At 41.0% G+C, this 25581-nt stretch overlaps 1 protein-coding gene across 2 annotated transcripts; it reads left to right on the forward strand.

Moving 5' to 3' along the window:
* The first annotated feature begins 590 nt into the window (after positions 1-590).
* Positions 591-10954, forward strand: lhx1a (LIM homeobox 1a). 2 transcript variants are annotated; one of them, XM_037774465.1, is made up of 5 exons: positions 591-1525; positions 3395-3615; positions 4469-4752; positions 7861-8026; positions 9022-10954. In XM_037774465.1, exons 1-5 carry the CDS (start codon positions 1356-1358, stop codon positions 9399-9401), a joined length of 1221 nt encoding a protein of 406 aa, XP_037630393.1. In that variant the 5' UTR covers positions 591-1355; the 3' UTR covers positions 9402-10954. The 2 variants fall into 2 exon arrangements, with proteins under 2 accessions (XP_037630393.1, XP_037630392.1); XM_037774464.1 differs by having other exon boundaries at positions 1356-1525; positions 3392-3615.
* The last annotated feature ends 14627 nt before the right edge of the window (positions 10955-25581 follow it).

Consider the following 25581-nt stretch of genomic DNA (forward strand, 5'->3'; position numbering starts at 1 on the left):
AACACTTAGCTCTATATGGATGAACGTCCAAGTGCAAAGCAGGCAGTTAAGATTTTATATTTTACCGGACAGCTGGTTTATTGATGATAAAAAGCCTCCAGTTATTCCCAAAAAACAACAAAACCAAAACATGCCCGACTTGTGCGTAATTTTCTGCGCGCAAAGTAACTTTTACATGAATAAACAGGAGAGCGCGCGCCATGCAATATGTGCGCCTCCAGCTTCTTTATATCCCGAAGACGCCTCTCTGTATCTACCTGCTCAGATTCCTTCCTCCTTCATGCCACCCCTCATGCCCAGAAGACAATTTGCTCATCAGCTGAGAAGAAGTGGCGTCTCTCCGTCTCTCTCCTCTTCGCCGCGGCTGCTTCTTCCTCCAAACACATTCACTAACATATGACAGTTTGCAGGCAAATTCTTGACAATTGGTGTCTTGAGATGTGTGGCATAAATAGCAGGCAGAGCCCTCGCTGTGGTTATGATGGGGCGGCTTGATGGTTTGCTGGCATGGCGCGCTTCTGATTGGTCCGGCCGCGGCCTGACGTCAGGAGGCTGGGAATAAGGCTGGGTTGGAGCTTTAGGAGCAAGACAGTTTTACTGGAGACCAGCGCATCCCAGCATACATACACACGGTACTGGAGACTGAGAGGGCATCCCAGCATCCCACACACTGACTACTACTACCGGAGCCGCCTCCAGCGCATCGCAGCATCAGCACCACAGAGCTGAAACGTCCAGGATCATCGGACTGACACTCTTTTTTTTGGGGTGTGTAATTTTGTTTCTCGCCGGCTTTTCTGAACAAGTGGATACGCTGCCATGTCAAAGTACACTGAAATATGTATAGGCGTGCGTGTCTTGTTGTGTGACAGCTCTGCTCTGCCCTAAAAGCATCTTATTATTAGACGCCTCTTCTTTCCAGCACTGACTGACTGACTGGCACACACCACGCTCCTCTCACCGATGCGTCACATCCAAGAGCGCCGGGACAACAACCAAACTGGCTCCGGTGGTCCGATCTGCAGCTTCCCGTGTTGAAATCTACATTTTTTTTTGGTTGAAATTGCGTGTTTTTTGCCCTCGGATTCAATGAAGGACTGATTATTTTTTTCACCTTTTTTTTTGGCTTTTCGAACCTGAGAGAGAGGACGTGTTTTTGTTTTTTTTTCCTTTGGAGCCTTTTTACGCATGCAGGGAGAAAACTGTGTTGACACCTGATCGACTGGCTTCTCCGCGCACATTGACCAGGAGAAAGCAAGATATACTCGGTCAATGCTCGACCCTGTGTTGTTGATTTTAGTTTGAGTGTGTGCGCTTCATTTGTGTGGGTGGTATATAGCCCAAAACCAAAAGCCATGGTCCACTGCGCCGGCTGCGAGAGGCCTATTCTGGACCGCTTTCTGCTCAACGTGCTGGATAGAGCCTGGCACGTCAAGTGCGTGCAGTGCTGCGAGTGCAAATGTAATTTGACAGAGAAATGTTTTTCTCGAGAGGGGAGACTGTACTGCAAAAATGATTTCTTTAGGTAAGATCGGGGGAAAAAATCGCCAGTAGTGTTTTTTTTTGTTTATGAATGTGTGTGTCGTTTCATGTCAGGAGCTGGACTGTAAGAAGCAGCAGGTCAACAGGCACACGTGCCTTTTTAGGAAATGATGAAGACATTTAAATAGCAGCATAAAATTGTGATGGTGCATCATAAAAAAAAAGATGGAAACACTTATAATTGTAGGCCAAACATTACATTTTACTGAAAAAAAATAGAAAAACTAAATAGATTTAGTGCAGATTATTTTTTTTGTATCTTTTATTTTATTTACAACTTTTAAATGGCTTGCATACTATTACTGTAGTGTTGACTAAACTTTAAGTAATTATTAAAAATCCAGACTGTATATCATGCTTTTTTTCCCCAGACAAATAGTTCAAATTGAATTACCTAAATAACAAAAAAAGAAACTTGGCACATCTGTTGACTACACACACAAGATTACAATAACGCAGAGTTTCTGCTTTACTTGTTTATTTATTCTTTATTTATTTATTCTCTAAGTAAGTGGATAAAGCGACCTGTCCGTGCCTGTAGGCGTGAGTGAGGACGAGGAGGCGATAAGCTTTGATTAGGAGCGAGTAATTAAAAGCTTGTTAATTTGGATTCTTATGCTAAACAACAACAGAAAAGAGGTGCAGCAACATTAAACGCGTGTGCACTCGCTCTCAGCGGGTGGAGAGGGGTGTTTGTTGTTAGGAAATCGAGGAAATCACACTTTGGGTGTGATTTTTGACAAGGTGCAGGCGGCTGGAGGATCAAACCCCGGCCAGAGGAGCCGCTGCCCGGTGTGTTTGCTCAGTCCGACTGAGGAGGACGTGATAAGTGGATTTGAATAGTAAACTAGTTGAAAAGATCAAGTCCGCAGACAATGCAATCACAGACTTCCAGTCAACAAGCCAGTGCACACCACTCAATACACATTGTTTAATGGTGAAGGCAATGGCAGGGCTATCATTTATTATAACAGAGCAGCTTGTGCTGTGTTCTAGTATTAACTGGACCTGTGTAATTACTGGTTTTCATCTTCGTGCAAAACGTTTAAATATTTTAGTATTGTATGGAACAAAAAAAGGTTGGAAATGTAGAGATCAAATATGTAATATATATTTAATAAAACTACTCACTTCAGCAGGTCTATGCACAGTTGTGCAAAGCTTCTTATTTAAAAAAAAATTAAAACATTTATCTTAAGCGCAACATCACTATATTTCCTTTATAATAAAGTATTTATAGAGCGTAATTTCCCCAACGTGTGCTTATGTATAGATAAAAAAAAAGTTACATTTTAATTTATTATTATTATTATTATTATTATTATTATTATTATTATTATTATTATTATATCTATTATTGATTGAGCACGGATGTTATTTTTTAATTCTGTAGCATAATAGCATAAGGTCCAAAAAGCTCCTAAAATGCGTTTTTAAAGTGTCAGTCTACACATGAAGCTGTTCGCTTTTCTCCATATTTGACTACCTGGATTTTATCTATAGAGACATCTTTTCAACATTATTATTTGTATTCTTATTTTCATGTAAAATGTTATGTTTAAGAATGGGTTATGATTCGACGTTAGTCCCCGAATTCAACTGGTCAATACAGGTTTACTTCATGTCTAGACTCTATTATAAACCCTTTTATTCATGTGACTTGAAGCTGGTCAAGTCAACAACAACATTTTTAAATGTGAATCTATATTCTGCTAAATGACTGGGCGTCGATATTATTATTATTTAAACGCTTCAATAATGATTTCTGTAAAAAAAAAAAAAAAAAAAATGTATTGATAACAAAAAAACTAAACCATCATCTCCTTCTTCTTCTTCCTCCTTCACGCAGAAGGTTCGGCACGAAGTGTGGCGGCTGCTCGCAGGGCATCTCTCCCAACGACCTAGTCCGGAGGGCCCGCAGCAAAGTGTTTCACCTCAACTGCTTCACCTGCATGATGTGCAATAAGCAGCTCTCCACCGGCGAGGAGCTCTACATCATAGACGAGAACAAATTCGTTTGTAAAGACGATTACGTAAACAACGCCAATGCAAAAGACGGCAGCCTCCTCTCAGGTACGTCTCTGTGTGTATGTGTGTGTGTGTGTGTGTGTGTGTGTGTGTGTTGGTGTGCTATGCGGGATAAATTGTGATGGATGTGATGTGTTCAGCCCAGACTTTGGCTTCATCATTTCCATGACCAGGACTTATAGACGCGCCATTCAGAGAGTGTAGAATTCAACAACAATCACAGTCCATATATAGTCTATTGCCATATTCTCAGTTCAAGCCTTTTATTTTTTCTCCACACCAGATGACATATTTGGGCTTTTATAGTGTAATTGTTTGTTCCTTAATCTTTCAGAGGAGTTTTTATTAGGCCTATACATTTGTTTGCAAATTTTAGTTCATAGGAAAGTCTTTTAGGAGAAAACACATCAGCTGCTTTTTATTTGTAAAATTCATTTTTATTCCCATCTCTATACGTTTATATGAAGAAAAAAAAAAAAAAACTCAGGAGTTACCATTTATGTTAATTAATGTTGATGGTAGTTTGCATCACCAACTTGAGGTCATAGTTCAGCCACCTAGGTTTGTTTGCAAATTTTAGTTAATAAGAAGTATTTTAGGAAAAAAAACACCACAGCTGCTTTTTATTTGTAAAATGAATGTTATTCCCATCTCTACATGTTTATATGGATCTGGACACGTCACACAGCAGCGTTTAAAAACCTCAGAAAATACCATTTATTTTGTATTAATGTTTGTAGTTTGCATTACCGACTTGAGGTCATAGTTCAGTCACCTTTAATTGACCACTACATACATATAGTGTAGCTCTTTTCCACTGTGCGCCACTCGATCACTGCAATATCCCACATGTTTTGGAGACTTCTAATTGTCCACATGTCCTCTGTCCTCTTTATAGTAACGGCATGTAGCGACCCCAGTTTATCACCGGACTCTCAAGACCAGCTACAGGACGACGTGGTCCTAAAGGACACGGAGATAGCCGCCCTGTCCGACAAAGAGGCGGTGAATAACGAGAACGACGACCAGAACCTCGGCGGGAAGCGGCGCGGCCCGCGCACCACTATCAAGGCCAAACAGCTCGAGACGCTAAAGGCGGCGTTCGCTGCCACCCCAAAACCCACGAGACACATCAGGGAACAGCTGGCCCAGGAGACCGGACTCAACATGAGGGTCATCCAGGTAAAAGGACTTGCATTTATATAGCGCCTTTCTAGTCTTCCGACCACTCAAAGCACTACATGTCAGCATTCACCCATTCACACACACATTCATACACACACTGATGGCAGAGGCTACTAAGGTGCCAACTTTGTCCATCAGGATCTAATCTAAATACTCATTCACACACCGATGGCTCAGCCTTCAGGAGCAGTTTGGGGTTCAGTATCTTGCTCAAGGACACATCGACATGTGACCCGGAGCAGCCGGGGATCGAACCACCGACCTTCCGATTGGCGCTACCCTCTGAGCCACAGCCGCCCCGCGAAGGAATCGGCAACATTTTAGCATCCATCCTCCTATACTGGATTATCCACTTGTTTTCACTATGACTTCATTCACTATGACTTCATTCACTATGACCACCAAATGAAGATGGCTAATAGCCCATATTTATTAGGGGGTGTTTCTCAAACTTGGGGGTCCACGTGGCACAGCAGTTTAAATCACTAGTGTAAGGCAGGCTTCTCGCTGCCTTAACTATAAACTTTCTTGTTACTTAATTAAACTACTGTAGGGCTGCTGTGGGTAAAGCAAGAGCTTCGTCTGTGCAACAGGATCCACTTTAATGTCTCAACTCCAGCCTATAGGACAAGTGAACACCCATAACCAAAAAGGTGGCACATCACTTCTTACTTCATATCACTCAGAACAATCTTAATCATCACTCACCTTACAAGCACACGTGTAAGGTGCGCCATATTATATAGTTCCAGATCTAACTTTAAAGGAGCAGAATACAATATGTATACTGTATAAAATAAGTCTTTACAGAAATAAATCTAATCTTACATTCTTCCCCTTCAATTACAGTTCTGACCGTCCCCAGTCATTTATAGATATATACGGTTCAATAGTAAATCATCAAAACGTGGGGGATCTTCTGAGTCTGTCTGAGATATTATGGAAATAATATTCAGGGTGGACACCCACAGGTTGAGGAGGTGGGCTCGCGCCTTTTTCTGTTTTATAGGGTGTTACGCACCCATTAAAAAGGTGTGATGTAACAGCTTATATTTTATGGAAAAAAAATGTCCCTGCCAAGCTGCCAGACTTGCCATGACCCATCAAGAGAGAGAGAGAGAGAGAGAGAGAGAGAGACTCCACCTCCCATCACCCCCCCACCCCCCCCCCAGCATCACATCCTTCACCCCTCTTTAAAACGAGGGCCTCCTCCCTTCAAACTGCGCGGTCACATTGAATTCATTAGGCCAAAAAGATTGGCCGACGGACGAGGGGTTGATTTGGAAACGGGTAATTTATATGGGTATTTTTGATTCTTGGCGCAGGCGACGAGGCAAAGTCGCCAACTGGCGCCGAGGCTGCTGGGAGCTGCTGGGAGTCCTGGCACCGCGCAGCCAGCACGTTTTGCGACCACATTTAGCCATGCTGGGAGCATTTCCAGCCAAGTGGAAAAGACAGAAATCTGTTTCAAGGGTCTTCAGATTGTCTCCTCGGAACTCTGATTTACAGCAGGGCCACATTAAGTTAAACAAAGAGCAAGACACAGACAACGCATTATTATTATTATTATTATTATTATTATTATTATTATTATTATTTCCCCCCTGTTTTGTATGTGGGACTATTTTCTTTTTTTTTTTTTTTCTTTTGGTGATTTCCCCCCAAAATAAATTAAAGCGGTTATTTTCCGCAGCGCATCAAAGGCAAGGCAAGGCAAGTTTATTTATATAGCACATTTCATACACAAAGGCAATTCAAAGTGCTTTACATATATATAAAATGAGGATAAAAGATAAAAACGAATAAAAGAATATAAAAGTACAAGTTAAAAGAATACAAAATTAAAAGGATAATAAAAACAATTAAAAGACAGTAAAGTGCAGCACTTGATCAAATAAGAAACGCGTCTGAGTTTGAACAGTTTGGTCTTGAGTCTAGATTTAAAAGTGGCTACTGTTGGTGGATCTTTGATCTCATCTATTGATTCATAGGGAACTATTGTAAATTATAGATTCAAGAGCCAAAATATTATTACCCCATCAGGTGTAATAACAGATCTATTCTCTGAACTAATTGGAAAGCAGATTTTGTTTTAGTTTTTTTTGTATCATAATGTGGAGGAGAAGGCTGCGGGGCAGGTCACAGGTAAAACAGGTTCAGCATAGCAGATTAATGGCGATAAAGTGAAAGTGGCGAAGTAGGGGTATCTAATATGTATGAGCATGAGAGAGGGGGGAGAAAAAGGGAAGCTTGTAATTAAAGGAAGCCGGCCTATAGATTAGGAAATGATAACCTCCAAGAGCCCGGTAATATATTGGTAACAACCCTCCTATTAAGCATTAATTGGAGATTTTAAGCCCCCGCTGCTGCAGCCTTCAGTCGGAGTAAATGGAGGGTTAAAAGATCATTAGGGAAGGTTAGATGTGACTCTCGCTCCTGTAACGATAATTGGTGCGCAGTTCTCTCTCCACCGCAGAGCCTTTGCGGATTTAACGCACACGGCTCATCACGCACGCACACCCGCAAAACACACACAGCCCAGCGCGGTTATTTACTCTAATAAAGAAGAAGCCCAATGCGGGTGCAGGTGCCAAGGTAAATATGACACCTAATTACACTTGCTTTTTTTTTTTGTATGGCGGGAGAATTTACACAGTGAGGTTTATTTGCAGATTACAAAAACAACAAAATCCACAACATTTTTTTGTTTATTTGTTTACATACTCATTCAGCCACCTTTCTCCATCACCTCCATTTCTCAGAATCAGAATCAGAATCGTGTTTATATCCAGGTGTAAGAGGTATACACTAGGAATTTGCTTTGGTTTTGTTGGTGCAAGTTAAACAGTATAATAAAAAAAAAGAATAGATACAAACGTTAGAATAAAATAAGAATAAAACAAATTGAAATTCTACCAAAATACAATATACAAAATAAGCTATAAAACAAAAATAAACGTGATCTAAACATATAGTGCACATATTGCTGGTGTGCACTCTTCCATCTCACACACACACAATATTGACAGTGCAATCAAAATGGCGTCAGAAGAAGTCTATTGCACGTGCTGACTGACACGAGGTTTTATGTTTGTGTGTTTTCAGGTTTGGTTCCAGAACCGACGGTCCAAAGAGAGGCGCATGAAGCAGCTGAGCGCGCTGGGCGCTCGGAGGCACGCGTTTTTCCGGAGCCCGAGGCGGATGAGGACGCTGGTGGACCGGCTGGAGCCCGGAGAGCTCATCCCCAACGGGCCCTTCTCCTACTATGGAGGTATGTGTACAATTACATTTTTCCTAAAAGAAAAAAAAAATGTTTTTTATATCCTCCAAAGAGTTTTTCCTCTCATGAACCATCTTTCTTTTTTTAAATTCAAGTTAAAATGATCCTCCTGTCTTATCTCACTGCTCTGTGTTTCAGTCACATTTTATTTAACATATAGTTGAAATTATTATTTGTATGTTTCCTTATTTCCTCTGTCATTTATTTTTCTATTTTCCTGTCATTTCTTCCTGTAATGAGACAAGGCCCCATCATATAGTCAAACAAAGCACTTTTATTTAGGTCTTTTTTTTAACCTCAAGGAAATACAGTACTATGATTGGCCTGTACATATTGAGTTAATTTAGTACACACGATTTAAATAACATATGGAGAAACAAATATATGCAATGCAGTGATTTTCTGGTCCTGCTGATATTCAGCTCTTATTTTCTTAAAATAAATTCAGTTGTGTTATATTATTCAGTTTGGGTGACCTCGTCCATAAGCTTTTTGGAAAATCAGTGAGCAGTGATTTAAGTTTCGATGAAGTTATGTTTACATCCCAGTGATTTGATACCAATGCACACTCTTCCTTTAAAATGCTTTGAAATATCTGATAATTTTCAGAGAATGTCATTTGTGCTCGGGCCTTTTGTCCTTTCTGCTGAAGCAAAAGTCTAATAATATTCTGCTGAAGTGAAGAAAAAAAAAAAAGAAAGATCGGTCTCAGTAGGTAGAATTGCTGATGAAATGGCCCCCCATTTTAATTAATTTTGTGGCCACGTTGTTCTCCCCACCCAATTGCAGTTTTGATTTAAGTGTAACGTGCTGTGTGACTAATGTAGTACGGCGAGGGTCTCTCTCTCTCTCTCTCTAATACAAATCAAGCTATGTATATTCAATGAATTCCTCAATGTCTCCGGAATGATTTCTGCACACCCATTGTTCTCATACCAAACGTTGATTTTTTTTTTTTTTTGTTCTTCTTCTCTTTGGATCTGCAGATTATCAAAGCGAGTACTACGGCCCGGGAAGCAACTATGACTTCTTCCCTCAGGGGCCTCCGTCGTCGCAGGCCCAGACCCCGGTCGATCTCCCCTTCGTGCCCTCCTCGGGCCCCACGGGCACCCCCCTCGGAGGTATGGACCACCCCCTGCCGGGCCACCACCCCTCCAGCGAGGTGCAACGCTACTCCGATATAATGTCCCACCATCCGGGCGACTCTCCCAGCCCAGAACCCGGCATCCCGGGACCCCTGCACAGCATCTCATCCGAGGTGTTCGGCCCTAGTCCGCCCTTTACCTCACTGTCGCTGAACGGCAGCGTATACAACAACCACCTGTCCCATCCGCCCTCGGAAATGAACGAGGGCACTGTGTGGTAGCTCTCCGAGAGAGTGGACTCTATACTGACGAAGGATTCGGTTAACGGAGGGTGGTGAGGTTTTGGTGGTGTTGGGGGGCTGGGGTCGAGAACAGGGAAATGGATATCGACAGGGTTAGGGCGACGCCATTGAATCATCTTTTTTTTTTTTTTTTTGGTGTTTTCATATTTATTTATTTATTTGATTTGTTGATCTTTTTTTGTGGGTAAAGCGTATCCGGCATAAGGCTCAAAAACATTGTCTTCAGTATTGTATTGTTTGGGTGTTTCAATTGCTTCTTTCGCCAACCACCCCCCCTGCCCACCCCAAGACTGGACTCACAAAAAAATGGGCGAGACTACAGAACTGCCCCCCATTCACCCCCCTCTTTCTTTGAGCCCCCTGTCACCCCCTCCTGACTCCTGTCAGCGCAGCGGCCCGGCATAGCGACCAAACCCCCTAACACTCACCGGTGGGGTAAAAAACAGCCCTTTCCAAATCTCCTATAGTATGTCCCGAACACAAAAACATCATTAGCTACTGTCAAAGACTTCAATAGCTTTACAGAGAGAGAATAAAGGGGCAGAGGGTTGATCGTGTGCTGACCTGGCACTGTAGGAAGGCTGAGCGGCGTTCAGACTATGTTCGAGGCACCAGACTTGTCCCTTGTATTTATTCAGAAGCTCCTCAGACCTCTTTGCCTCTCAAGGCTCTGCCATATTGACACTTAACCTTTTTGACACTATGTTTCTGAAGGCCAGAGGAAATGACAATTTTTTCCTCCGTCTGGGCTATTTGTTTCTTTTCTTTCTTTTTTTTCTTTTTCTTTTCGTGGTTTCAGAATTTCCACCAAATCTGAAGAAAGCCGCCTTGAAAAGGCAAACAGTAAAAACCCTCTACGGATTGCAAACCCTTTATTTAAAATGGAAGTGAACTTGAAATGTTGAAATGAAGTCTACCTTCTAAAAATCTTCTACTGGGGTTCTAAATGGGACTTAGAACAGTCAACTGTTTACGTAATCTATTTAATTCAGGAGTCCAGAAGTCTCGAAAACCATGTTTTAGAACCTCTCGATCCATATAAAAATGTTCCAAGCAACCAACCAAACTTTTGTATTGATTTCATTTATATTGTATGGAGATAAAAAAAAAAAAAAACACATTTGCTGGGGTTGTGGTTCACTGTGCTAGTTTGTACAAGATGTTGTTTACAAAAAAGGTTTAAAAAAAAAAAAATACAAAAACATAAGTAAAGTAGACATTTGCCAAATAAAAAAAAATAGCACAATACTGTTAAAGTGCTTTGCACCATCATCTGCAGAATGTGTTGAGACAAAATGTAAGTGTTAAAAGGAGTAATTGACTTCCTAATTTTTTAGTCTGCTGAAGATACATTCATAAAATTGTTAATATAACATACTTAGACAGGTTTTATTTTTGTGTCTTCGAAGGAGAAAATTCCAAACTATTAAAAATTGATGGTCAAATATGCAGCTAGTAGCTGCTACATCTCTTTGAATATCAAGCCCTCATGGTATGTCTTTTATTGTTCCAATAAACCTAAGCTTATGTGACCTCCAGTGCATATTAGACCATTCACTGTATAAATACAACATGTTGACAAAAATGTGTTTCTAATAAAACTAGAAAATATACTTATGAATTTTTTAACATATTTTCTGTGGAGCAGCTATCTTACAGTATACCCCTTACATATCCGTGTATTATGTATCACACGGTGTCAGTGCAGCCGTACATCACAGGGCTCTCTGTGAGGTGCTTATCAGGCCAGTGTCACTCATTTCATAATGAACGCTTTTTGTCTACTCGTCTAATTTTTCCATTCACTTGGAGTGTGAAATAATTGGCCTTTTGCAGACACGGTGACAGGTAAACAATTCTGATTAATGTTATTCAAAAACATGGAGTGAAATTGAAACGGCAGTTTGTGGAAAGTGATGAAAAGACACAAAGGAGAGGAGAAAAAAAAAAGGAGTCCGAATGAGAACGTAGAAGCAGAGTTGTAGAAACACGCTATACGGAGTCACGCTTTGAAGTATGACTTGTGTGATGCTAATCTTAAACTGTCAACAAAGGGTTTTCTCTTTTCCCTGTGTGCCGCAGCGTTGCACCACATCCCGATGACTTGAAGAACAATTCATAGACAAATAGAACCAGGGGTTTGAACAACAACACAAACTTTTTCTGCTGATTTCACTTTTTTCTCCCAGCAGTGGAGGCATTTAGTGGACTGGCTTGCTGTAGCCGACACAAGGGGGAGCGCATTCACAATTTATGCCGATGCAACTTCTTTCCCCACCCAACCACTTTGGCTCCGGCCTCACATTCTTCTGTTCAGTTACTCGAGGTCGTCGACTAATCATAAGCAGTTAGCTGTGCAACTGTGAAGGACAATGATGGAATTGCTGTGACCGCAGCTCTCCTGCTTGTTATGCTTTTATTAGCCTGCTCCTACATTATTATTCCCTGCAGCTTACTGTTCTCGCGGTGCGGTCTGACGGCTGGGAGGGGACTTTTCCTAACTTATTTCGGTGAACATAGCCGTAATAATAATCAAGAAGCCCAAACACTGAGGCGTGATCTTTTTTGCAGGAAGGATAAAAAAATTATTCACACTTGTAGGGAAACGAGTCGGGCGGTGGGATTGTGGCATGAATCTGAGGGAACCTTTATCTCACCAAACCGTGCATGTGCAGTTAGGACCATATGCAATCCTAGTTTTCTCCCCCTGCCTCCAGACTGTAATCCACCATGAATTAATCATGGTCTTGAGAGTTAACCAAGCTTGGGGATGTGGGGTGGAAGGTGGGGGTGGAGGGTCTGTGGAAGGATATAGGTCTCTGTTGAGCCCCTGGGCTTAGCCCCCCCTGTGGTAACACCATGCACCGGCGACTGGCCGCCCCCGGGGCCAAGGCTCTTTAAATTCAAATTCCTATTGATCGCTCATCAGCTGTTGGTGCAAACTGACCTTGTAGTCTAACGCTGGAAAAATAAAGCAAGCCTTAACAGCATTGAATGGGTTTTAAATGACATTTTAAATCTCTGAGTCAGGACGTTTGAATAGCCCACACACCCATTGGGATCCCAAATAAGTGTACTGTATGTGCATGTGTGTGTTGAGAAGGGGGTGAAGGGGGATAAATGCTTCGAGGGAGGGGGGTGGGGGTACAAAATGGTACTTTAGGGTACAACAGGGGCCAAAATATTGAGCCAATAGGAAGATCATGCCCAGCAGGCGAACACTGAGATACTTGCGTTCAAACTGAGAAGGTTTTTTTTTTTTAGAGCGCCTCTCCATATGAGGAGCATTTGGCTGCTAGTTTTAAATGCAGAGTGGCTCAGCTGGAAGTGTACCCTCTCCTCGGAGCGAACGTAACGTAAGCACACAAACACATGGCACCGGTCCTTGTTTCTCCTCAAACAAACAACACATGTTGGGGGAAGCCAATCTCTTGGCAAGGAATGACAAAACGCTGTTAATCAATGGAGCAGGTTGGTTGATCGCTGAGCCACATTTCCCTGGCTCAATACTCAGCGAGTGGGTGATACACCGTCATGTAGCAGCCTGATAAGCAGGCCTCTGCTGACGAGCTGTTTGTTTTGCCACCTCACTATTCTTTTACACTTCCTCCCTCCTCCTCTAACAGAAGGCGATGTTTAACTCTTAAGACCAATTCCTTTACTATTTAAGTCATGTTCAGGGGCATTTTCTCACAAACAATGTCTGTTTTTTCTCTTAAAGGTATAATTCAAGGGAGATTCAACCTATAGCCAGACCGAGAAACTTTCTTCTTTTCCAGCTCTGAACATCCACACCCTAATAGTTCTTTTCAAGAAAAAATAATTTGCTGCAAAGACTTTTTGTTTTTTTGTTGAATACACAGAAGAAGAAACGTAAACATAATCAGCTCTGGCCACCATCACTAAACAGGCAAAGAAGAGTGTCAAATAGTCAAACAAACATAATCAATAGAAGGTCCAGGGAAATGACAAAAAAAAGAGCAGATAGAAACCAAAATGAAAATGAAATAACAAAAAAACAAGGAAATTCTGATGCAGACAAAAGTTCCTGCATAAATAGAATTTAGTTTTCAGTCTGTCTGCAAACACCAGACTGTCCAGGTAATAAAATAAATGAAGTGAAATATGATATGGTCCCGTGTCTTTGGAAGGAACATGAATACAGATATGAATGTTTTGCACAGTTCGGAAAGTATTTTATTGTGACCTCGGCTGTTGCCCGGATTTTAGAAATACTGAGGTCCTGAGACTAACTCTGACCAGACAACAAAGAGAAGGTTCTTCCTGATATTTAAATTTGTCATATTTGATTTTTCAGCTAACTGTTTCAATTAAAAATAATTTAAAACAATTAAATGCTGCATAAACTGGTCTCATAAACTACCCTAAAAGCAATAACACATTGCCTCCAAAAATGCTGGATTCAGCTTATAAAATTAAGCTTACCTTAATGGAAGTACATTAAACAAGTTTACAGCTGATAAGGAGTATTCTCCCACACAACAGTAACATATAGAAATCCACCCAATGCAGTGTGAGCAGTGAAGAAGACCAAGGTTTAGAACCTGGGTTCTCAGTCATCAAAGCAAGACGAAAATCTACAATCTGGAGTTGCTCCATTAAGTTAAAGTAATGGTTAATTTGTGGGTTAGGGTTAGTTAGGCCTGGAGAGTGCACATTTTCTGGTTCTGTTCCTTTAGCTTTATGAAGTTAAGTGAAATTAGAGGGTGAGAAATGACAACCAAACAAAGCTCATAATGCCAGCCACTATAAGCTTCATACCAATATTACAACAAGCCTGCAATACAGCCTACCTCCATGGAGGTTATAATGTTCTGATTTTTGTTGAAACAACTTGTTGAATCAAACCTCTGGTCATTTTGGATGCTGTAGTTTGTGGTGCTATTGAATTGTATTGTGTTATACTGACAGGTGCTTCTATTACTTTGTCCACCCCATTCATATCAGTGAGTTTAGGCTCCAGTAACAGGTACACATCTCTGTGTAATGCAACACAGCATGACCTCTACGGCGGCCGGATGAGATCATCAAAAGCCAAATCTCCACCTAAGAATGTGCAGCACCCGCTCATCACTTTGTCCGGAGTACTTACCTGTGGTATACAATAGACTGTGATATCAAAACTCCTATCAGCCTAAATGGTAGGTAAGCAAGTATCCAAAATAAAAAGATGTGATGTCTTCATACATTGTAATTGACTAATCACTGAACTTTGACCCCAGAGTTATGTTCAGAGCGTCATGCAGTTCCTAACCCTGATCTTGACTTCAAAGTCGACCTTTATCCAGGGTCATGTCAGTCACAATCCTCAACCCCCTGCGTTGGGTCAGTAGTTCAGATCGAAAGCCCTGTTGTGCTACTGTAGCATAATTATACAGCAGTTTAGCTGCTGGAATATTTCCGTCGGAACATACAATGCTAATTTTTATTGGAAGAGTTGAACCACAGCAGAAATAAAGAGGATGGGGGAGACCAATTTAAATAAATGCTGCATGTAAGGAGCACTAACTAACTGAGTGACTAAGTACACAACCACAGCACAAAGGTCAGATTACAATGCCAATTGACAGGAGGCCCATCTAGAGCACGTGTACGGTACCTTCGTCTGAAGTTGTCTGTGTGTAACTAGTTTTATAACTTTTCAGACTTTTACATTTAAATATTAAAAAAACATTGTTCAACATTGTCCTTTTTATACCTCTTAGTTGTTATGTTCTTTTGAACACACATGTCAAAGTAATGTTACCAGATCCCTATCATAGCTGATAAATCCTATGAATTGACACGCAACAAAAAAATGACCAACCTTTGTAACATGTTTGTTGTTACCATGTGCTACTCCAGATGTCCTTTCCACTCTGTGTTTTGGGCTGCTAACGTTAACCCTATACTCATACAGGGAAAAAGACAAGGAGTACGAGGGTGATATATTAATAATAAGACTTGCTGCTTTTGTATTAATTCAGAAATACTACTAGATATACAGTACATACAGTAGCTACTTTAGCTCCTTAGCCTAAGCGACCTTCCAAGTACACTTCTGGTAATTTTAGTTAGCATCTGACATAATGACACTGACACTGGTTCTTTGACAGTTTCCCAGGTAGCTAACTTGCACTCAGAAAATAAAGAAAAAACAAACATTCAGTTTTACCTTTAACTGATGAATAATTCATGGTACATATTGAGCTTAGTTCTGGCTTTAGTGTAGCTTGCCCCTGAGAAAATGTGCATAAATGTACCTCTAATTTGCTATTCAGAATCAGTATAAAAACTGAATGTTTTACTTATAATTGGTATGTAACCCATTGTAGTCCAATTTACATAAAGAAATTGCCCATGTAACAAACAATGTGCTCACCCAGGGAGGAAAGTATACTCGTTTAGCAAAGTGGAAAGTACTAATTTCCCCCTGGAGGATGTCCTGATGGTATGTGAGGTCTGTAGGTTGGCCTGATTAGCACAGAGCATGGAGTGTGTCTACACCATCTGACCCACTGAGTGATATTCATTTGTCATTCACATATTGGAGACCAACTGCTGTGTTTTTTGCTCAGGGCAAGGGTTTTCTCAATGAGTTGTTTGTGTATGATTGCACTGGCAATTTCCCACCGTGATATTACATGGAATACACACTTAAGTGCAAAATCTGTTTAGAATTTACTTGGTTGGTGTATTTCCTTTCATGAATATGTTTTTCCAATGTTGATTGGAAATGCATTTTGTCTGAAATAGCTCTTTAATGGTTCTCTATCCATACAATATCCAGAGCATTAATATAGCAGCAAACAACTATTTGCTATGTAAAGATATAGAGGAATAATGTCTACCTGAGCAGAGAATGAAGTCGCACTCCCTCTGTGTGTGTGTGTTGTAATCCGAGCTCCTCTGTGCTTTGTTGGCACCACAGGGTCGGTTGTTGTTCGTTAACACTTTGGGACGCGAACACCAGTCTCCTGGTTGAAAGTCCTGTGTTTGTTGGACCTATTTACCTCCCCTCCCACCCGTGCAGTTGTTCTCACTTTTTATTCTACGTCATTAGCTCTGAGCGTAGCATATTCACGCACATGCATTCACATTGCCGTCAGTACAGACTACATGGCGTACAAATGACACGCCAAAGGCAACAACAGCATTGTTATTGCACACAAAATGACGAGTAGTTTGAAGCCCAACCACGTAGTTCTTTAAACCTAATTATAGTGGGTTTTGGTGCTTAATCCTAAAGTGATGCCAAGGGTAACTATAGTGGTTTTGATGCAGAAAATAAAGTGACGCCAAGGGGCGTGACAAAGCGGTGGAATGTGACGAGTTGAAATGAGATAAAACTGAGCTGTTCGTGAACACGGGACACGCACAAACAGCTGATTGTAACGTGAAAGTGAAACTTAACACATGGGACACGAACAACAGTCTCCTGGATGAAAGCTTTGTGTTTGTTGGATCCATCCACCTCCCCTCCTGTCCACCTGGTGTGTCTCTTTCGCTCTTTAAACTACGTCACCACACTCCCGATACACTTTCATGGAGTGTTTACTGTTGCAGATGGGTTTACAGCAGTATCGACTGCTGATGGCCATGACAAAGCCTAGGTATTTGACGCCCTGGGAATGAGAACGGGCTGACCATTCATAGTCAACAACACTGCCCAGGCTGTTCTCAAACACTGTTCGTAGTTATTGTAATTATATACTAATAATATTGTAATTCAAGTGTTCTGGGAAATAACTAGACTTCTGCACCTCCTTATGGCTCTGTTTTCAGGCTTTAAAAAATTTAGGGCGTGATGGAAGACTTTGACAGGACAGGACAGTGTTGTAGAAAATGCAGTGACTTGCAGGGCTCCATGAATGAATAAAGTACCGAGTTTTAATTGTGGAATATTACAAATAAGCACACGCCTCTTAACCTTTTTCTGTCTAAAATAAATATAAATGACATTTATAATGAAATGAAATAGCCATTATGAAAGGCAAACTCTATGTTGAAAGAAAGGGCTGGCAGCGCTGCAACAGAGACGCTGCCAGTGTGGACGCCACACGCGTGAGATACGCAGCTGTTCAGCGAGGCAGCCGTCACACACTGCTCACAGGGGATGTGTGGCCCGGGGCTTATTTGTCACATAACTTCCATACTTAAGTAACGCCACTTCCATAGTTATTTCAAACCAAACCACAATATTTCCTAAAGCCAACCAAAATGTTTCCTGTGAAGACAGATGTTTATTTTGAAAAGACTGTAGGCCTATGTATGTAACGAGCGGAAATTCACACGAGTTAATGGACAAGGAAAGCGCACGAAAAATGAGGAATAACTTTTCGTATGATATCATACGAAGCGTTGCACAGCCAGCAACAACCCCAGAAAGTACTTGGAAGTTACATTTAGCATCACCTACTAAGCAGTGCCCAAATTTAGTTCCAGTAACTCCTTCTAGTGGGAGATAAACAAAGCATTAAACATGTACAGACATAATTCCATAACTTTATAAATGTTTGTGTTTTGAAATCTACAATTAGAAGCTGCATTTCTTACTTTTAGACACAACAAATATATATTAGAACCAGGACACCCCAAAGCCAACACAGCAAAGCTGTTACACTCTCATTTCAAGAATTGTTCACTGCTTATAGCAACTCCTGGGCAAATTTATTTTTGTTATTTTCTGCCAGTTTAGCATTTTCTTCTGTGGCATTATCTGAGTGTGTTTGAGCAAGTGGCTAAATGCACCACTGTAAGACAGCCCTTATCACCTAAGCACATTGTTACTTCAGCTCCAGGTGTTCGCTGCCATGTTACTGTACCCATCACACATGGCCATGTTGCTAATTAAAGCAATCCCATGCTTATCCTGAGAGGAAAATACCTGGATTAGAGGGAGATTTGCAACTCAAACCTGAGACATGCCTAATCAATTTAAAGCCATTAGACAATTAATTCACTTTGGTGGAGGGTGGATATTGCACATGCACTAATCTGGCCCCTAAGTTGTCACTGTGTGTACTGATGAGTATTGAGTGCTCTGTGTACATATACAGTGATGAGAGTGTGCAAGCAACCCGAGCAGAGGAAGGAATAAACAATGATGTTTCCCGTGTGAGCATCAGGTCAATAGCTTCAGTATACTATGTCAGTTATGGAAGTTAACACCCTGATTTGCTGTTATGTGAAGTTATGCTGCATTCCACTGATTCATTGGACATGTTTTTTCAGTCATCCACTGACTCCTGATCGATGACCTTTGACCTCTTTACAGTGGATTCTGTGAGAACTGATGTAATCTGTTTCCACTTTTCATTCAGTCTATTGTCCAAGGTCTTTGCTGTTTCACTGATGTAATGTTTCCCACAACTGTCACATGTGATGTCATGATGATGTCATACACCACTCCAGTCTTCCTCTCAGGGGGGGGTCCTGTCTTTAGGGTGGACCAGCAGATATCTTGAAACTTCATTTATACCTCTGATTTCAGGGGTTGCGAGGGGTAAGTGTGCATGCTCCGTAGCAACGTATCCTCATACAACAGTTCGAATGATATCTTAGAAAAGCTATTTTGTTATTTTTTGTGTGTTTTCCTGTGAATGTCCAGTAACATGAGCAATCAATGCACCTGCACAAGCCCCTGCAGTGTTTAGGCAACAGAACTACTTGGTAAGGAAAAGATTTTGGTTTGGGTTAAACAAATAAGTCAACGTTTAAGCTAAAATAACTACGGAAGTGGTGTCACTTAAGTACGGAAGTTACGTGACAAATAAGTCAACGTTGAGATGGTACACGAACAGCGATCTCAGCTGCTAGCTTAACAACTGTGAGTACTAACACTGGCCATGTTCGTTGTTTACGTTCATAATGATAATTTTGGGGGAGGGGCTTTGTAAGGAGGCCTGAAGTGACGTGCTGTCAGTGTTGCCGACCTGGCGACTGTCTTGCTAGACTTTTGAAGCTAGCGCTGCTAGTTCCTCGAAATTACCAACCCTAGCTTTAACACTAAACGCGTTTTTTTGAGTTAGTAAATTACGTATACTGTATTGTTATTATACAATGAATTGTTTCTCTCCAGAGAAGGAAAGTAATAATGTCATCTAGAAAAAAAAAAAAAATGAATTTCTGAAAAATCCCTAATCCATCAAGACATTTACAAACAGAAATGAACTTCAGGTGACGTGGACAATTCCCTTTGATTTTTCCTGAGGAGGAATGAGGCACTCGTTCAGTGGTTCTGGGATCTGGGCAGTAGTTAGCAGTACATTCCTTACAATAGTTTGCACCATATGTAATGTTGTTATTGTCTATACCTACAACAGGTTTATGGGTGGCTGCCTAAATGTATTTTGAGTTTCATATAGGTAAGATATAGCGCAGTCAGGTAGGTTTTTGTTTTCGTTTCTTTTCGGCCGTTGTTGGCTGTAGGTAAGTAGGAGGTTTATAGCTGGGTTAGGAAGTGTGTTTGATTTTGTTTCTTTTATGGTTTGGCACCACCAGTAGCCCTTTCTTTATTCAACGCCTCTTTACTTCTTCATGTTTTTGTATTTTGGAGCAGCAGAAGCTCACAGTTCTGTACTTCTGTGCACCGTTTGCCTTACTACATCCGAGTCTCGTTGCCTCCTTTATCCCTAAACATCTACAGGGTTGTAACACCACCACAAAGCTTAGAAAAACAAGTTTTACATCAAATTTCTGATGGTAATCCAGAATTTATAGAACCATAATAAAACATGTAGCATATTTTTAAATTAATATATTATATATATATTATATTATATATTTAATTTCCATACACAACATGTTATGGGACATTTGTCCATATATGGACTGTCTATATTTTACATAGCTACAGAGGGGGGAGAACTGACTAATACTTGAGTCACACATTGTCTTTAAGCTGAGAAAAATTGGCCTGAATATTTCTGTTAAAAAAAAAAAAAAAACATTCATTCCAATTAAAGCGGGCCTGTGCAAGTGCAGCCAAGCAGCTCTGTTATTCAATTCCATTAGAATGAACGATGCAGCGGCATGCAACCATGCAGTTAACAGGAATTAAAACCATAGGCAAGATGACGGATTACACGAGAATAGAGGTGTGTGTCTCTGAGTGTGCGTATGTGTGTATGCATCCATGCACACATGCATTTTTTTTCTTGCTTTCTATTTTGCCAAAATTGTACATATTGAATATTTTCCCAACACATGTACTTGAATATTAAATCAAAATAGCTTGAACATTGAAACGTGCTATTAGGTCTATGCTGTGGCATGGCTTCAGTGTACTTGTCAGTATTTGCCAGCTGTAGTTATTGCATGATGTATGGCTCTGTTCTTGATGCATGCATGACAGTTGGCAGTCATTAATCATAGTTAGAAGATAGGACATGGTTTAGGGTCCCTGTTCTCGCTGGTGGTAAGTCTCATATAAGTTTAGCGTGGTGTTTTTCGAGGTCCAAGCAGCTGCAGGGATGGTGACATGAACAAATTCCATATCATTCAACTATATGAGAATGCTGTTTTGAAAAAAAAAACATGGCTTGTAAACACAACACACAATCTGGGCCTCCATTCTTCCACTGTATACTCTATTAAACAACCACAGTGAGTGTTGATTTCACTGCAGAAGAACTTTCCTTTACTTTTCCTTCCCAAACTTTCCTTTGTTCTGCTGCTCAGCATCATGTTTCTTGTAGATGCGTGGGTGTGACAGTCAGAGCCAGGCTCACGGAGTGTGTCTGCGCTGGTAAAACAGCATTGTTGCGACACACCCACCTTAACAGAATAGACTAACCATGCATTTAATTAGAAACAAAAGCTGGAAATAATTAATTAGACGGCAATTCCCTTTTTTACCCTTGCCAAAGTTTATAATGGAGTAGATAGGCGGCTGGAATTTCACAGAAAATAATTCATTAAAATTAAAAGTGAGGGGAGGCCACAAAGACAAATGGTCAGTGTTCCACTTCAGTGTCCCGCTGTCCTGCTCGGCAATATTTTGGTGTTATTTTGGTGCATGTGTTGATTGATGGTTCAATTCCCTTTGAGATCATGCATACCACAAACCACTGGATTTGAAATGCACAGCCAATAATGAGTATGCAAATATTTTTGAAGCACACCTGTATAACTAATTTACCTCATCTAAGCCATTAAAGTCAATACTGCAACAGTGTAGATGAGGCGTATGAGGTCACCAACTTATTCAGACTGGGACATGAATAACCTAATGCAAATGCCTCACTTGAGTAGAAATTATATTTGATTGAAGGACAGTGTGTTTTGCAAGAGCGTGTTTGGTCATTGTTTATTTCAATTACAGCCATTATTCATGGCTTTTGTCTTTTGATTCAGAGTGTGATCACAGTCTGAATCAGAGGCTTCTGCTGCATCTCCTTTTCATTCTGTGTTTCCTCGTGGAGGAGTCAATCAGGTGGACCATGCAGCAACCCAGGATGTGTTTGTGTGGTCATTGAAAGTGTAGTTTTTAGTAGGTGTAACGCCACTATTTGTGACCATGAAGGTCCAGACCTTCGGGAAGTAAGGGAGCTAAGAAATGCTGCAACAACCCCCACCCTCAGTAGGTTTATTATTGCAAGATTCTTTTTTATTTTTTTTTTTCATTTCTGAATTAGCCTAGAATAATTACCGATGTGCTGTGCATGTGTGTTTGTTGTATTTTCTCAGCAATAGGCCTTCGGAGCAATGGGTGATTTCGGGATAACGGGCTCTCGAGCAAAAGGCCTTTCGGTCCAACGGGCCATTTTTCGGACTACTGGGGTTTCGGAATAATGGGCCATCGGAACAATGCTATGGCATCGGCGGTGGTACTGATCCGAGGGGACATAGGGTTGAGGGATTAGGGCTGAGGGATCATAGGATTGAGGGATCAGGTCTGAGGGATCATAGGACTGAGGGAACATAGGGCTGAAGGATCAGGGCTGAGGGATCACAGGCCTGAGGGAACATAGGCCTGGGGGGGACATAGGGCTGAGGGATCGGGACTGAGGGACCATAGGCCTGTGGGGGACATAGGGCTGAGGGAACATAGAACTGAGGGATCAGGGCTAAGGGAACATAGACAGGTTCCCCACCTGCCCAAGGAAGTTTTGTGGCGCTACAACAATCATCCTACTTCCGCCTTCTCTTCTGACGGACAAAAATCCTCTGAGTGGCCACAAGAGGGCCTTGTCAGGTAAACATAAACATAAGTTGTTTGAAGGTAGAATTATGCTAACAAAGAAGCATATGTAAAGGCAGAAGCATTGGCCACACTCAAAGGCACGGCAGAAAGTTGACTCTCTCTCTAAGAATTCAGTGTCTTTTGTGTGCCTTTGTAGTCTCAACATGATGAACTGTACACATGTAAAGTGATGGAAGTATCTGTGTGAAGAAAAAAAAGTTACAGCCCTGGCTTTCATACCTCAACAAACCTGGTCAATTGCTGCATAACATAGGCATGATTGTCAGATTGTTCCAGAAAGTTACAGTGGTCGGGCCTCCCCCAATTCTGCCATCTGAAAGGGGATAACAGGGGAAGCAGTTCTGATTTAGTTTAGTGCATTTCAGTCTGGAGGACTTTAGAGCCTCAGACATATCATGCTTTGGTTTGAAATAAGAATGGGGCATTAATTCATGTAATTATATATCTTGTTAAAAATACAGAAGGTTATTTTATAGTTTTTATTGTTGTCATTATCACATCATTATCACGGTTTGGGTTTTCTTGACATGTTGCCTCTTAATCAAAATGTACAGCAAACTTCAAAATGAGATTAATGGCTGATCTGACACAAGCTCATTTCAGTAACAAGATAAGAACAAACAAAACAGATGCGAGAGAAAGGACACATTTACACTCCAATTAGTGCTTTTAAAGGCCCGTGTTGTATCAAATGCAGAAAACAGAGCCTGTAGCCTCCTCCATAATGAGTCATTGAACCATGGCTTCCAATGGGCCTCCTTCGTCACTGTCACGTCCACTGAGTGCCTCAGTCACATTCAAATTGGTCCCGGGGCCGCAGACATTGATAAAGGGTCTGTGTGTGGTGGGAAGCATGCAGGCTAATTTCTCCAGGCTGGGCTGAGGCAGTCCAGTCGCTGTCCATCACTTCCCTGTTATTTGCATTGGCCCCAATCAGTCCAGAGTGTTGATCAATGCAGAGTCAAAGTGAGCTTTCTTTCAGCATTAGGAGGTGCTTTCCATTACACTGTTTGGTACAGCCCAGCAATGTTTTAGCGCTGAATAGATGTTGAGAGCACTGCCTGTATCGATGTGGCAACGCTGTGGCACCAACAAGAAAGTAGACACAGCTGTTGTCATCCATAGCTGCATCTGTATTGTTTTATGAAATCAGTCCCACAAAGAATTCAGAGCTAAAAAAAAAAAAAAAAAAAGACAAGAAGTAAGAACAAAGCGTTGCCCAGCTAAAATAAATTTACCTGGCTTTTGCTGCAACACACAATGCGACGTCATCCACCAACACACTGAAATGGAACACACGTTCCTGGTAAATTACTGTGAAACGTCAACAGCGTGTTTTACTTTTTACCTCCAGATCAATGACACAGATGATACCTGCCACCGTTACTTTCTAGAGTTGTAAAATACACCCTTACTGTATTTTAATAGGCGTTGTTTTGGTGTCTTATAAGCATTCTAATTCATAGATGTATTACTTCCCAGAGGATGCCGCCTTTTCATTTTGAAAACTCTTCTTTCCTCCAACAAGTCAAGTCAATTTTATTTGTATCGCCCAAAATCACAAATCCCAAATTTGCCTCAGGGGGCTTTACAATCTGTACAGGATACGACACCCTCTGTCCTTTACAGTATGACCCTCTCATCGGATGAGGAAAAACGTAACCAAATAAAACCTTTTAACTGGGAAAAAATGGAAGAAACCTCAGGAAGAGCAACAGAGGAGGGATCCCCCTTCCAGGATGGACAGACGTGCAGTAGATGTTGTGTGTACAGAGTAACAACATAATGAAAATACAACATAGACAATCCATATGACAAAACATGTGAACATATGTGAGAAGGTGGATCCAGGAGGATGTCAAGCAGCTTCCCGGCGTCGCCAAACAGATAGAGCCAGAGCAACACAACCTCCTCTCCACGCCAACCAGATAGAGCCAGAGCAACACAACCTCCTCTCCACACCGAATAGATAGAGCCAGAGCAACACGACTTCCTCTCCATCACGGAACCTAGAGAGAGGACCATATTACTTTCACACACTACTTTCAGACCAAACTGTTGACTGAGGACACAACATACTGGATCACACAATCTAATAAACATGAAGACACATGCAAAGACACATTCATTTCGGTTTATTCATTTATTTTGTCTCAAGAGACAAGCATTGAAATGATTGTTGTAAAACTAAAGTGTATTTGGAAAGCTTTAGGTGACCCCTGCTGCTTCCCCAGAGGTGGCGAATACAAAGTTGGCATGACCCATATAGTCCTCATGGCTACAGTTATGAGAAGTAGAAAAATATCAGTGTTTTCCTTCAAGCAAAAAGAAAAGAAAAAAAAGATTTGTTTTTAGTAACGTGCAGCATTTGTCTTGATTATGCATTACCATTTAGACAAGTATTTTATGAAATACTAACAATTTAATAAAGACTGCTGGGAGTAAATAAAAATGACCTGTAATAAATTATGTTCAAGATAAAAAAAACATGTAAAAAACACAAGCTGAGTTTGTAAGATTTATTTCACAATATAATTATTTGTTATATTTTGTTTTAGATCTCCATAAATGCAGGGTTATGTTTACAATTTGGACTTTCCAAATTTTAAATTGGATTTATAATGACATGGTAAATATTGTATTTCTTATTTGTATTTATTTCTTCTCTCTTTTGTCCATTGCCTCCCCCACCACTCTCTCTCTCTCTCTCTCTCTCTCTCTCTCTCTCTCCCTCATCACTCCACTTACCATGTTGTCCTGTTTCCTAAAGTAGCCATTTCTGGTTGATGATTTACAGTAAAATTGCTTATAAATTGGAGTGGAAAATGTTTTGCAGACCTGGCAGCTTTCAAGTCCTGTGCCCATTTGTCACTCGACATTTCCTTTTGTGTAACAGCACAAGAATTAATTAGGCTGCGCGGCAGCAAAAGTTTACGGCTATAATTTATGGGG

Source organism: Sebastes umbrosus, chromosome 7, assembly GCF_015220745.1.
Source record: "Sebastes umbrosus isolate fSebUmb1 chromosome 7, fSebUmb1.pri, whole genome shotgun sequence".
Lineage (NCBI taxonomy): Eukaryota > Metazoa > Chordata > Actinopteri > Perciformes > Sebastidae > Sebastes > Sebastes umbrosus.